The 14,728-nt window shown below is 47.1% G+C and overlaps 1 protein-coding gene across 2 annotated transcripts in view; it reads right to left on the minus strand.

Moving 5' to 3' along the window:
• COQ8A (coenzyme Q8A) overlaps positions 1–14,728 on the minus strand; it is a 366,784-nt gene that overhangs the window by 206,645 nt on the left and 145,411 nt on the right. For both annotated transcript variants that reach the window (XM_078649870.1, XM_078649871.1), the window contains exon 5: positions 654–728. In XM_078649870.1, coding sequence (XP_078505996.1) covers positions 654–728 — 75 coding nt within the window. The remainder of the gene's footprint in view (positions 1–653; positions 729–14,728) is intronic.

Consider the following 14,728-nt stretch of genomic DNA (forward strand, 5'->3'; position numbering starts at 1 on the left):
CTCCTGCAAACACTCCAAAAGCAAGAATGTGACCCAAAAACCAAACAAGAAAGAGGTGCACAATTTACAAGTATCCAAGTGGAAGCGAGCATGGTGAATCACTTTGCCTGTTTAGTCAATAATTGATAGAATTACAAATGGAAAAGTAACTTCACCCATAAAAGGGATGGTGGAAACCCTTCAAGTAAAATGAACTAAGATTTTACTAAACCACTAATCACATTATCTTCTCTGGAGTGGGTATGATATCAAGTCTCAAAAGGCATGCCCAAAAAACGTCACAAAGCTCCTAGGAATTCTTGTAGCAGCTCATCTGACTGGGAATGACAAACACTCCAGCATTCTTTCTTTACAGCCACTCAGGTAAGTCTAGGGTGCTTTGGGAATGATGTGGCCACCTACTGACTGCCTTCGGTGGGAAGAAGGGTGCATGTGAGCACGAAGGGATGAAATGAAACAAACGTTACCTCTACAGCCACAATAATCACAACATGCACATACACTGTCTATTATCCTGCTATTAGACTGTATAATTTCACAGAAAAAAAAATAGTAAAAAATAATTGAACAATGAAAATTGTTTTAAAAATATGCTTCTTTCCCCTCCTGTCAAAGGTCCAAATTATTTCAGCACATCATCACTTTTCACTAACCTTTAGAGTCATCTGACCGAAGGCTTTTCTTTGCAACTTCTGCTAATGCCCCAATACCTAGCCCAACAGCAAGACCTAAAAAAAAAAAAAGAACAGAAAAGACACATTAGGCAATTCATTGTCTTATCACACAGAGGCTCTAACTGAAGGACTGGTGCCCTCAATGGTCTTCTCCTGCACTGTTCAGCTTTTTGTGATCAACATACAAAAGGTTACCCAGAAGGAATCAAAGCATAATATGTAACTAACCTGAAGGAGGGAAAGTAGAATCCATACAAGTTGTGGGTAAACTTGAGTAAGCCTTGCAAACAGTTTCATGAAGAGTTGGAAGGAGGAAATAAAGCTAGAGATTCCAGAAGGTGTGTGTGCTACTGGGTGGTTTTGAACATCTACAAACTATGTGTCTATGTCCACAGCAAAAAGAAAATTCCAATAAAATCACCATAAGTTTGTACGTCACCCCTTTCTGATTTAAGGCAGAACGGTGCACGGTGATCTTGTACACATAAAAACATGCATAGAGGGAGCCTCCATGATATTAAATACAATGGGTGCGGTGTTCACAACGGATGTTCTTGGATTTTTTTATGTCACTACAAGATTTGTGTACGGTGGTCAAAACTTCAGATTATATATGTGCAGAGAAATTAAGTAACAGCTATGGTGAGGGACATGAAAAATATGGCAACCTGTGGACACCCTTATGAACTTATATTTGCAGATCGAGGTCTCAAAGTTTGGGTTCCACTCCTATATTTGAGGCCTGGAGTTAGTTAAATGGATTCACCGTACAGACCACTGAATGTGAACTTTGTGCCCCAGCACAAATGTTCATCTTATGATTTGACTCAATAGTCTGGGCAGTTGCTCAATCACCCCTCAATGTACAGTTTGCATTTAGTCCCCATGGGATAAGCACATTTTCACCGAAAATGTCCAAAGTGAATTTTTTGCATGTGTTGACAGCCCTCTGTACTTTTGTACATTGCACTGACAATACTTAAAATCTTTTTTTTTTATCATTTACAAGTGGCATGCTTCTTAAAGAACTGTAAAAGATTATGTTGTCACTAATAGTTCTCTCATGGCGACACTACTACACAACAGGTACAATGATTGGGCTTTCCAACTACTCACTGCACCGGTCTTGCTTCACCTTGGAAATTATACATAGCCTTATCACAAACTTTTTTCATAAATGGAGCCACCCTTGATATCAAAAGGCTAAATTCAAAGTCTAACATTATAATCTCCAGTAACTCTTCCAAGTCAATTTCCATTCCCACCTCTTTAACCCTTAATTACTTTGGAATAAAGAATTACCCTAAAGTACACCAGTCCTCTAAACAAAATAACTGACCTCTGTTATGGCATAATAGATTCACTGTGCATAAACACTCTAGTTCTCCAAAGCAGCATTTATATTTTAACAATTTTAAAATGTTTGGTAGCCAGTGAAAGGATCCCACAATGATATAAACTCAAACCATGTTATGCATAGCATTTGTTTTTTTGCCTGGGTTTCCTATTTCCAACTCCTAACACGTTGTCTTGAACTGGCTAACTTTAATCAGGGGACCTTATTTGGTCAATTTCCCATTTAAAGTACATGCACCGATGACCCGCTTAACTCAGCACAGTCCAATATCATACGGCAGCCCACCATTTGCTACCGGTGATCCCAACGCTCCTACTCAGAGGTAGAATGCCTAAATCCAGAAGATTGTTGCGTTTCTCCTTCAAAATATTTTCAACACAATTACCCTCAAAACATCCTCCAGGGATAGAGAGATGTAACAAACAACCTATAATTGTGGGGCTTTGCCTTTTTTGTGGTCTTATACACCTAGGACTATATAAAAAGGTTGTTGAAAAAGATGGTCAGGAGTCGTATTTTTCAAGATATAGTTGTTAAATCTTGGCAGGAGTGGAGTGTTACTTTGAAAAAAAGAGCACATTTAAGAAGGTGTGTCAAGACTTGGGGTGGAGGGAGCATATTATTGACTGATGTGGCACTTTTTTTGGAGATCGAAATCCAAGAGAGTAGGCGGGTGTGCTCGAGTAGGCGGGTGTGCTCGAGTAGGCGGGTGCGCTCGAGTAGGCGGGTGTGCACACCCAACACCGAAGCAGGAACTGCAATGGAATACACAAATGATCCAGGAGACCGGTGATTCGTGCGTTTTTGTGGTGTCACGGGAGAAGGCTGAATAATTAACATTTTGAATAAGGCATACAACAAGGGGAGTAAGAACACTAATTTGTGATTCCATTGCGAAATTGACAACATTGCTATCTGCTATTTCCTCCCCTGATATGCCACAACATGTTCTCCTTCACCAAGGTCTGATTGAATTGCCCTTGTTTTCTTTTAAAGAAAACGAACAACGCATAAGCAGTATGTGGCACCGCAAGGAACTACCTGTTTTTGTGATGTTTATAATTAAACATTAACTTGCATTAACTGATTATTCTATTTCAGTCCTGGTGTTTACACATTTTACTTTATTTGGTCTTAACCAAAGTTCACCTTCAGACCCAGCCGCCTTTCAAATGGGAAGTGCTCCGGCAGAGAGAGTGTGTAATATCAGACTTTGCCCGAATGCTTGATTACAGGCGGAAAGGTTTTTTACCTTTTGTATAGTCTCTTTTCAGGGTTAACACCACTTCAGAACTCAGATTCTCCAACCACCAGGAATAAATTAACACCCTACCCCCACCTGGAAACACCTTGCTCACTCCATGGGGTTCTAATGAAAGTCCGTCACATCCCAAGCACTGCTGCAAAAGACATCAAGCCTGAATTATTTTCTTGCTACTGAAAACTTGGCTTAAATAGTAGTCCGCTCCTGACAACCGAGCCCCCATATCTGACTAATATACAAAGTCTTCCATGTTGACCATCTTTACCACAATGAAGACAACATTTCAGTCTAATTTCATTTTTCAGCTCATTCTAGTGACTTGCCCTTAATCAATAAATCTGAAATTCTAGCAGCCCAAGTTTCTACATCAGACAAATACTTAAGCAATGTTTGCCTTTACCAACCTCCCACTTCCATCTGAAAATCAAGTCCCTCTACGACAACTTCAACGAACGGACACCGGACTCCGAAACCACTCCCTCCTCCAACACCACCAGCCAACCCACCATCTCCGCCTAGACCCCAGCCACCATCGAAGACATCAAATCAACCATAAAAGGCATCCACTCAGAAGCACCCACGGCCCCCTGCCCTCCGCACATCTTCCACAGAGCTGCCGCCATCGCACCGGAACTACGCCACACCATCAACACCACCTTCAAAACCCGGCATTTTTGCTACAACTGGAAACGCGCAGAATTGAAGCACATCCTCAAGAAGCCCACAGCAGATCGTTCAGATCTCAAAAAGTACCGACCCATCTCCCTCCTCCCCTTCGCGGCCAAAGTCACTGATAAGACAGTCAACGCCAAACTAACAAAATTCATCGAAGAGAACTCCATCCTCTTCCCCTACCAATCCGGAATCCGCAGCAACCTCAGCACAGAGACCGCTCTAACCGCTGACAAAGAAGACATCCGCACCCTACTCGACCAAAGCCACCCACGGCCCAGATCCTACTAGACCTCTCCGCAGCCTTCAACACCCACTCCCGCCGCACACTGACCACCACCAGACTCCACGACGCTGGCATACAGGGAATCGCCCTCAAATGGCTCAGCTCCTTCCTCACTGGCAGAACCCAAAGAATCAGACTGACACCCTTCCTCTCCTATCCCACAGGATCGTCACTCAGTCCTACACTCTTCAACATCTACATGCCCTCCCGCCGTCATCTTCAGACAGCACAGACTCAACAGTCTCCTACGCCAACGACGCTCATCCTCTCCCTCACCAAGGATCCGGTCACCACCAGACTCAGCTTCCAGGAAAGAATGAAGGACGTTGCATCCTGGTTGAGCAGCAGCTGCCTTAAGCTCAACTCGGACAAGACAGAGGTCCTCATCCTCTGACCCTCCCCCACCACATGGGACAACACCTGGTGGCCAACTGCCCTCAGCAGCCCACTCACCCCCACGGACAATGCCCAGAACCTCAGCATTGTATTTCACTCCTCCCTCTCCATGAGGAGACAGGTCAACGCCGTAGCCTCCACCTGCTTTAACACCTTCAAATAGATCACCACCCATGAAAGACCGGCACCCACGCACTCATAACCAGCAGACTGGACTATGGGAACGCCCTCTACGCCAGAAGCAACAAGTCTCTGCTCTGCAACCTCCAGATCATACAGAACACTGCAGCCAGACTCGTACTCGGCATCCCTCGACAAGAACTGACCGAAGCTTCTTAAGCCACACCCCCCTCCGCCTCCTCCCAGGGCCTTGAGACCCACATGGGTGAGTAGTGCGCTTGAAAATTCCCTGATTGATTGAATGTACTTTTGTCAGAAAATGAAATTTTCTACTGCTGCGCGGCCAAACACTACTCCATTGACGATATCCGTTTGACCTTTCGGCGCACTCTATCTACATCGTATTGGCTTGTTACCAACTGTCGTCCATTACAAGTACATCATGGTTGCAGTCCATCCATGCTGAAGATTCCTGTGAGTATGGCCACAAGACTGAGGTGCTGGACACAAGATTGTTACGGTACAAGAATCTATATCAGGCACAACTCAATTTGCAGAGGGCTGTAAGTGATGGTCTCACACTATACCAACGTCTTTGAGATACTGATGCAAACACCAGATTTGCTCCTCCCTTGCTTGGCAGAGATGCAAAATTATCACCTTACTCACCTGTCAATTTGAGTCAGAATCTCCAAGATTGGAGGAGAGGAAAACTCGCTAACAAGAAGGAGTTCTTTAAACTCCTCCACCATCAAAGGTAAAGCTGCTGAATATGGGAATTAGTCCAAGAAAGGAATTCGGAGAAAGCACTTTTTTGAACATTCACATATGTAGAGACGGTAGGATTGCCTCGCCTGGTGACGGATGTGTACCTCTGCCCGGAGGGCCCCAACTGCAACGAGGTCTGAATCCCTGGTGCTGAGTTTTTGTTGTCACAGACAAACAAGGATCATGCGTGTGCACCATGGCATAGGCCGGTCTCACGTATTGCGGTCGTTAGACAGAGGGGTGCCCAAAGAGCTACCCTCATAGTGGTGAAAAGCTACTGCCTCTGCCAAAAGTTAATGAGCAGGAGTGCAGTGGTGGCAGCATATCATCTAGCAATCAGTAGTAGTGTACAGCCCTTTTTGCCTGTGTCACTGTAGTGAGGTCTACAGGCACCCCCATTTAAAGTTCAGCTGCTGTGTACTTAACTCGTCCATGACCTACATCAAGTGAATATGTGGCGCAGTGCAGTGTGTTGTATGCATGTGCTGGGTGGACGTATGCCTGTGAATGGTACAATACATTGAATATTCTGGGTTGCCCTCTGGGATACCCAGGGCTGACTGGAGGAGCATTACAAGGTAGAGTAATCCCTCAAGACATATTTGTCGATTGTTGCATTCTTGTGAGCAGGGGGTACATACATTGGAGAAGTCATTGGAAAGGGCCTGGGGACGTCAGAAAGGATACGGGGGCTTACAAGAGAATCAAAGACTAGGACTGAGGCACTGGGGTAACCTACTGATACACATCGTTGTGGCTGACATCCAAGTGTGAACCTGTAGTCACTCCCATGGTCTGTGTTGTGGGGCTATTATATTTGGAGTCAATCCTGCAGCGACAGACTTCTTTCTGGAGGAAGGGCAGGGCAGAGGAGGGCACTTCAAAAGGAAGCAGACCCCCAACAAAAAACTTCAATGACTCGGACCCTAAATCACATTTGGTGTCTGGAAATGGACTATAAGAAAGGAATCGAGGCCCCCAAAAACAGTCAATTGCCAAGCTGCAATCCAGCTGTGCGAGTAAGAGAAGATCTGTAAGACTTCTGATTTGACCAGGACTGAGAAGGTTAAGGACTCCCAGTCTTGCACCTGCATAGATGGACATCACCCAGAGAAAATTCAAGATCATCTGCCCCTGGAGCACCAGTGCCTGCCCGCTTGCAAAGACTAGTGTGCCCTGTGAGGAACAGGAGATCGCTGTGGGGAGTGAGGTCCAGTGGGGAATCCTGGCGAGTGGATTCTTCTAGGGAGGTGTGAGGAGAGGACAACTGTATCGACGGGCCGTTGCCTGTGTGGGGCATGTCGGTCGGCAACCTCATATGCCAAAGGGGGCCACCATGACATTAAGTGTGCTTATCGGGTCATCACCCATGTGCTGTATGTAAGGTAAGTTGGCGATCCTGTATGCCAGAGAGTGCAGCTGTTAAGTTAGCTATGCTGATCAGGCTATTGCCCTGTGCGGAGCAGTAGTGCTAAGTAGGACTGGTGACCCAGTATGCCAAGGGGGGCACGGGGGAGAGTCTGCTTGCCTAGAGGCCCTCTGAAAGTGTTTGACAACATATAAATATCCTGTTCCATTTCTTGGGCTAGAAAGCACTCTCATAGTAATCCTGCCACCATTGCCTGGCGCTTAAAAAAAAAATACATTAAAAAAAATCCTGGAAGGTGTCAATTGAACATATCAAGAAGTATCATGTGGCAGATTTTGTTTAGCGGGTCCCCCACGGATGCAAAAGTGTCTCCAGATTACATTAATACATCCTTTCCCTATTCTGGAGGTAGGCCCAAGAAGACATCAGCAAAGTTTGCGATGCCCACCCCTATCGGAGGGACTCCAGAGTCTCCAACTTAATGTTGGCTTCAAGCTGACAATTACAACTAATAATAATTTGATGCACACAGCAAAGGAACCGTCTTCAACATGAACTGCATCTGCAGCGCCATCACAAGAATCACCAGTGAAAGATTAGATTCCTTTTGAAGAGGATGTATTATCAAAAGATCTTCCTGAACCTGCAGTAACAGACGTTTTTCTTCTTTATTTCTCAAGTAAAGGTGACATCTGAAGCCAGCAGGCGGTAATCTATATGAATGAACGACTGTTGCTGGCATAGTAGTGGGTACATCCATCCATCATGGTCTTCTATTTGCAGATTATTATTTTGAGAATCGTGCATGGAAACCATCTTTCGGAGTATTCTCCATTGGCGCCTATTCTACAACAGCAGCAGCCACATTCAACTTCACATCAAGTAGTAAGGAACTACAAAGCAGATATATTTTTGGGAACAGGTTCCATTTCAGATGTTGAGGCCAAGGAAGATGGTACAGTTACCCCACATTCTGCATATTTCACTGGATAACATAGACTTGCAAAATAACCTGGCATAGCAATAAGTTTAAACACAAATTACTACTTGAGTAACGATATCTGTAAGAGACATTACTTAGTGATAGATTCCCCAGGCGTCAGACTGTATCCGGAATGTTTTCTGCTTAGCAGTACCACTGCGCACCGGTAAGTGGTGTTGTGCGGCTCCGGGTCCGTCACTGGAGTCGCGAGCTAAGAGATGACGTCACGGAGACTACTTATGCGCCCGAAACGGTGAAGAATGCAAGAAACTGACCACTGGTGCATACAACTAGGGCCTTAAAAAAGGGGATGACCTTAATCCTATTAATCAGTTCGCAGAACGGGGTAAATGGGTGGGGCGGTAAGGAATCTATCACTAATGTCTCTTACAGATATATCGTTACACAAGTAGTAACTTGTGCATCTGCAAGAGACACGTTAGTGATGGATTCCTTACCTTAGAATAGATACCCCAGCAATACCAACCCCGGAGGTGGGTCTGCGAACAGGATTACACCAAAAAGTCACGGAGCACAGAACGGCCAAAGAAGCCGTCTCTCCGGACCAGACTGTCAAGGCAGAAGTGCTTTGTAAAAGTGTCCAGCAAGGCAGACGTAGCTGCCTGACACCCCATCCCAGGAGGGACGCATCCGTCATCACTGTATGCTCCGGTTGGGGAAGGGAGAGGGATCTGCCACTGACCCAATCGCAGTTCGTGAGCCACCACTGCAACTGTCGTGCAGAGCCCTCCGAGATCTGGAAGTGATCGGACAGGTTGCCCTGATGCTGTGCCCACTGGAACTTCAGGGCCCACTGCAGAGCCCGCATATGCCATCTGGCATGCGTCACCAGTAGGATGCAGGAGGCCATCAGGCCCAGCAGCCAGAGGGTCAATTTGACCGAATTCCGGGATAGAGGCTGAAAGATCGGAATCATCGAATGAATATCCCGGACTCGCTGCTCGGGAGGATAAACCCCAAACAGCGTTGAATCCAGAACCACTCCGAGGGAGCTCCTGAGAGGGGCTCAGGTGGGACTTCGAACATTGATGGAAAACCCCAGCAAATGCAGGAGGTCGGCTGTAGTCTGGAGGTGGGAGACGACTGCCTGGGGCAAGCCCGCCTTCAAAAGCCAGTCGTCGAGGTAGGAGAAGACCGACACCCCAGACCTGCGCAGATGAGCTGCGACCACCGCCATCACCTTCGTGAACACCAGAGGGGCGCTGGTAAGGCTAAAGAGGAGCACGGCAAACTGAAAACGCTCCTGGTCTACCATGAACCGCAGGTAACACTGGTGGGCCGGCAGGACAGGGATGTGAAAATAAGCGTTCTGCAAGTCCAACGCTACCATCCAGTCTCCAGGGCAGTCAGGACCTGAGCCAGAGTTTCCATCTTGAACTTCTCCTTCCGGAGGAAGCGATTGAAGTCCCGGAGGTCCAAGATGGGGCACCAGAAAGTAGTGGGAATAACAACCACGCCCTACTTCCTGATTGGGAACGTACTCGTTGGCCACCTTGGCCAGGAGGACAGACACTTCCTGACGGAGAAGAGCCAAATGATCCCCCGACATGCGGTGGTACCGAGGTGGCATGGCTGAAGGGGAGGACAGAAAAGGGAGCGAGTAACCTTGACAGATTATCTGCAGCACCCACTAGGTGATACGAGGTGATCTCGCGCTAGTGGTGGAGGTGGAGGTGAGCCCTGCCACCCACTGGCATGGGGTGCACCCTGAAGCTTGGATTAGGAAGGTTTTGAGACGGAAGCAGCAGGGTGGAAGTGGACTGACCCACACGCTGGTTACCAGACCCGCCCCTGCGGAACCCACATCCACAGCCTCACTGAGGCTGGTTCTGCACAGGCTTGCTGGAAGAGCGCACCTGAGTACCCCTGCCCACGAAAGGAATGAAACCCAGGCGTGGCAGGGTTTTTCGAGGAAAGACCCAAAGACTTGGCCGTAGCAGGAGAGTCTTTAAAGCGCTCCAGGGCATTGTCAGCCTTATCATCAAAGAGGCGGGAGCCATCGAAAGGCATGTCCATGAGCGAGCTCTGGACATCGGGTGAGAACCCAGTGGATCGCAATCAGGCGTGGCGCCGCAACGCCACTGTCGTGGAAATCGCCCTGCCCAATGAATCAGCGGTGTCCAAACCACACCTGATGGCAAACTTCGCTGCATCCCTGCCCTCAGCAATCTCTTGGGAAAGGACAGCCTTGACCTCCTCAGAGCACTGAGGCAGAACCCCTGCCACCGAATTCCACACTGCGTGGGAGTAACGGCCCAATAAGCAGGCGGTATTAACCGACCTCAACCCCAAACTGGCTGAGGAGAACAGCCTCTTGCCATATTGGTCCAGCCTCTTAGAGTCCTTATCCGGCGGAGCCGAGGGAAAGGCACTCTGCGATGTCGAGGCCTGAATGAACAGGCTCTCAGGCGTGGGGTGAGTGGTCAAGAAGACGGGATCACCAGGCGCCGGGCGATGATGCCTAGAGACATTCTTATTCACCAGTGCCTCCGAGGCCGGCTGCAACCAAGTACCCAAGAGCACTACGGTAAGGGACTCAATAAAAGGGAGCAGCGGCTCAGACGACGTAGACTCCGTCTGGAGCACCTCTGTAAGAAGGTTGGTCTTAAGGGCCACCGTAAATGTAAATTGTAAATTGATACTTGTATAGCGCACTACTCACCCGCAAGGGTCTCAAGGCGCTTGTACGAATACCGCTGTGGAACCCATCCTGGCTTTCCCTGTGAGGTGTCCACTTCTGGGCACCCCCAAGGTGGAGGCCAGGCATCCTTAGCGTTGTGGGGGCCGTTGTGGAGATTAAGCAAGGTATTGCCCAGAGTTGCAGAGTGGGACTCCACGATTGGAACAGGCACCGAGGCGAGAATGATCAGGTCCGTGGAATTTTGAGCCCAAGACCCACCGAGGCGGGGAATTGAACCCTGGTCCCGGGCTAGACCTCTGCATCAGGGTCTGCCGCTCTAACCATTGAGCCACACTTCTCCACCGTAGGGAGGTCGAGATGGAGAGCCTCCGCGGCGCAACGCAGCACCATAGGGTAGGAAGCACCTTCGTCCATAGTAGGCAGAGGCGAGGCAAACCTCAGGTCAGAAGACACATCAAGTTCACCCGCATCTTGAAGGTCATCCACCCAATCCTGCTCGGAGTTACACTGCCATGCAAGGGGGTCCTTGGAGCCCTCCCAATCCTCATCTGGCTCCGGAGTAGAAGAAGCCGGCCGCGGTAGCAGGGTCGGAGAGGGGGCAAGCAGCGCCAGCCGGGGCCGAACCGGAGCCCAATGAGGATACCAGGTCGGAACTAAATGGACCGGGAACCGGGGCAGGGGCGGAATAAACATGGTAGCGGCGCCTGTAGCGAAGCATGGGGCGGCGCTGGGGCCGGAGCCAAGGGCAGCGCCGGAGCCAGCAGTGCTGCACCTTGTGGAGCCAGAGCCGAGGGCGCTGGATCCAGTGGCTCAGAGGAGGTGCCGCCGGGCCAACAGGATCTGGACACGGGACCGCGGGGTCTGCAGGTGCGCCTGCGGGAACTCGAGGCCTAAACGGGTACCAAGAAACTCTTGCACCTGTTTGGGAGTCGCCGACGGACCCGGGTATAGCAGGTAGGCCACGGGACTCCCAGGCGCCGGAGGAGCCACAGGGGCAAAGCCCCTCTCCCCCACATCAGCCTCCGGGGAGCGGCGGAGAGCAAACACGCTTCTTCGACGACTTCTTATGGCGTCGCTTACCGGAATCTGAGGTTGAAGACTTAGAGTCTGAGGAGCGACGGCTCCTGTACCGCGAACGTCCCCTAGACCCGGAGCGGCGGTCAGAGGAGTGCCGGACCTCCAGCAACTTCTGGCGCCGGTTCCGTAATACCTTCCGGGCCATGGCACGGCAGTGCGACAATCCCGGGAGTCATGGACGTTCTCCAGGCAGTAGAGGCAGACATCATGGGGGTCTCCGCCGACATATTACTGTGGCACAACCCACAAGACTTAAAGCCGGTTATCCCTATGTGCACCAGGAGACAAGAGAAGGAGACAAAAAGTCTCAAAAAAGTGGTCAAAAAATGACCGAGGTACGTGCTCAATCCGGATCTGCGTTTTCGGTGTGGAAAAAGAAAGAACGGACATCCGCGCGCGCATGGCTGGCGCCTAAGTAGTCTCCGTGACGTCATCTCGGCGCTTGCGACGCCAGTGTCGGACGCCGTGCCGCACGATGCCACCTACCGGTGCGCAGGGGTACTGCTAAGCAGAAAACTTTCCGGATCCAGTCTGACGCTTGGGGAATATTCTAAGGTAAGGAATCTATAACTAACGGGTCGCTTTCAGATCTGCAGACCAGCAACTACTAATCGATTTGAACACTTACTCTTCATTAGATAATTTATTGAAATGGGCAATTATGAAGAAACATTTTGTTTTCATCACTATGGACGCCATTACATTCATCAATCGACTGGCCAATGAGAATTGTAAAGTTTCACTCAATAGGAGCATTGTGAGACTCCGTGTCCTCACCGCTGGAGGGACTATCAGCAAAAATGTGTTTATTTTGATTTCAATAGAAGATCCGATTCATCTGCTTATTTGTAGTTGGAAGATCTTGATTTACTGCCATAGATTCCGTTTACACAACATAAAGCTATTTATTTTTCTCAAATGTTATACTCTTTTTCAGAACAAGACTACACATATTAGCATTAAACCCTTCCAACGAAAAAGTACTTGGGTACAGAGCCAAAGCTTATTAAGGGCTTAGGCACGCTGTAACCTTCTTGTTTGTATCCAAGATATATCATTTTTCTCTTTGAAATGGTATACCAAACAACTTGACTGGGATTTGCTTCACATGAATATTTGAAAATTCCAGTCACTCCACAGGCTAGTTGCACAGCCTGGACATGGGAAGTGCTTTACCCAATGATCAGATCAATACATTAATTAAAAATAGTAGACTTCGTAATTATAGGCCTCAAAATGAGTGGCATTTCGACCTGTACACACAAAGTGTACAAAAGATTTTTGTTAAAAACCCAGGGTCAATTTTTAACATGCCCGACAGTAGGAAATTCTACTGTTACCGCCTACAGTATTTTAAATTTGTTCCAACAATGGTTATCAAAATTCAACCTCAATGGGGGAAAAAGCACATGATTAAAGTGCATGATATAAATTTGACTGAATTTCTTTTATGTCCTATTCCTGTGAGGGGAAAAATGTTTTCTTCCTATTTTAATTCACGGCTTAATACAAGAGAAAAGAGGAGGATACCCGTATGAAGGGCACTGATGAAGAGGGGTTGCAGTATAGCTTTCCTGCTATGGATAATAGTTTCTGCACACTATCTATATGGGTCTAGTCTAGATGAACACAAAGTAGCACTTGGGATGCATATTACAAACTTTTGTCTTTTCAAAACGCAGAAGCATTACCATTTTTCCCTGCTAATGATCCTAATATAATATGGTTAATACATGGGACTATTTCACTGTCCGTAATAAGTTTTCAATTCTACGGCTGCGTGCGATTAACTTCTTTGGGGTGTAAAAAGAAAAAAAATGTCATAATGAATGCCTCCTACATCACTTGGAACTTCAGTTTCAATTTCATCAGTTAAGGAATGATGGTCCTACCCTTTACTCTTCATGCATTATCTCATTTGGACACTCTAGTATGAGACCATCAAAGGGCAGCATGGCATCATTTCTAAATTTCTTCCTGCACTGCGGTTATTCCTTCTTACTACGTGCTTCTTAACAATGGTAGTTCGGCTTTTAAAAATGAATGCCTCATATTGGGAGCTGGCTCAAGACTACATTTATCAGTTTACTGTAAAATGGTATGTCAAATGCTGTGATTTAACATTCTATCCTACTCCAGAAAAGGTGTCTGATATTCCAGTTCTCAGGGTTAATTCTAAATCCTACACACTTTGATAAAGTGAATAAGGCTCTAGCAATATAAATACAGAGAAGTTGTTTTAACTTCTGCATTGCAGGCTTTTGATCTTCAGTCAGCACAGTCTGTGACAGAGACAGGCATTTTAAATACCCAATCTGAGACATGTTGGTGTCCATTTTTTCCATCTGGACTCATTTGTCAATGTTTGGTGCTGTCTTCCATGCCTTGAACACCACTGGCATAGCAACGGTTCATGAATGCAGGCGCTGGACTATTAAATGTCTTCAAATTTGGCCTCGCTGTTTTTGCACCGGTTTGACAGATTCCCCTTTTTCACAGGTATGGTTTTCTTAATCATTCTGCTCAGACGTGAATTTGAAGTATTCAACTGAGCAGCACTGCTGTCATGCAATGGCTTCCTACTTGGGAGTGGAGCTACTTCTAAACTTAGAGGAGCACTGGCCTGTGCGATTTCATAATCTTTCAATAGCTTGCATTTAAACTCCTCAATCAACAATTATGAAAAAATTAATATCAATTGCTATTCCTCCTGAAGCAACTAATGACAATATCCAAGCACATTTCTGGAAAGTACTAAACAACAATCTTCCAAATCGTTGATGCCATTTAAAGAGTAGAAAGATTTCTAAAAGTTTCAAACATTCTACAACCAATTTTCAAAAATCTTCACCAGATCCTAGTGGTCCAGACACTTTTAGGCCTAATCCCCTCTTGCCCAGTTTATCCAAACTACTGGAGAAAGATTAACTACCAGTTTCAAAGTTTTATCAAATTGAAAAAACTTCTTAGCTCTAGACAACTGGGCTTCAGACCAGAACGAGTACAGAAATAACTGCAGTCTCTGCGATTTACAAATTGGGAGACAGATGCGTGGAGGGGATACAGATCCTTTTAGACCTCTCCACTGCCTTCAACACCAT

The sequence above is a fragment of the Lissotriton helveticus genome, chromosome 6, assembly GCF_964261635.1.
Source record: "Lissotriton helveticus chromosome 6, aLisHel1.1, whole genome shotgun sequence".
Classification (NCBI taxonomy): domain Eukaryota; kingdom Metazoa; phylum Chordata; class Amphibia; order Caudata; family Salamandridae; genus Lissotriton; species Lissotriton helveticus.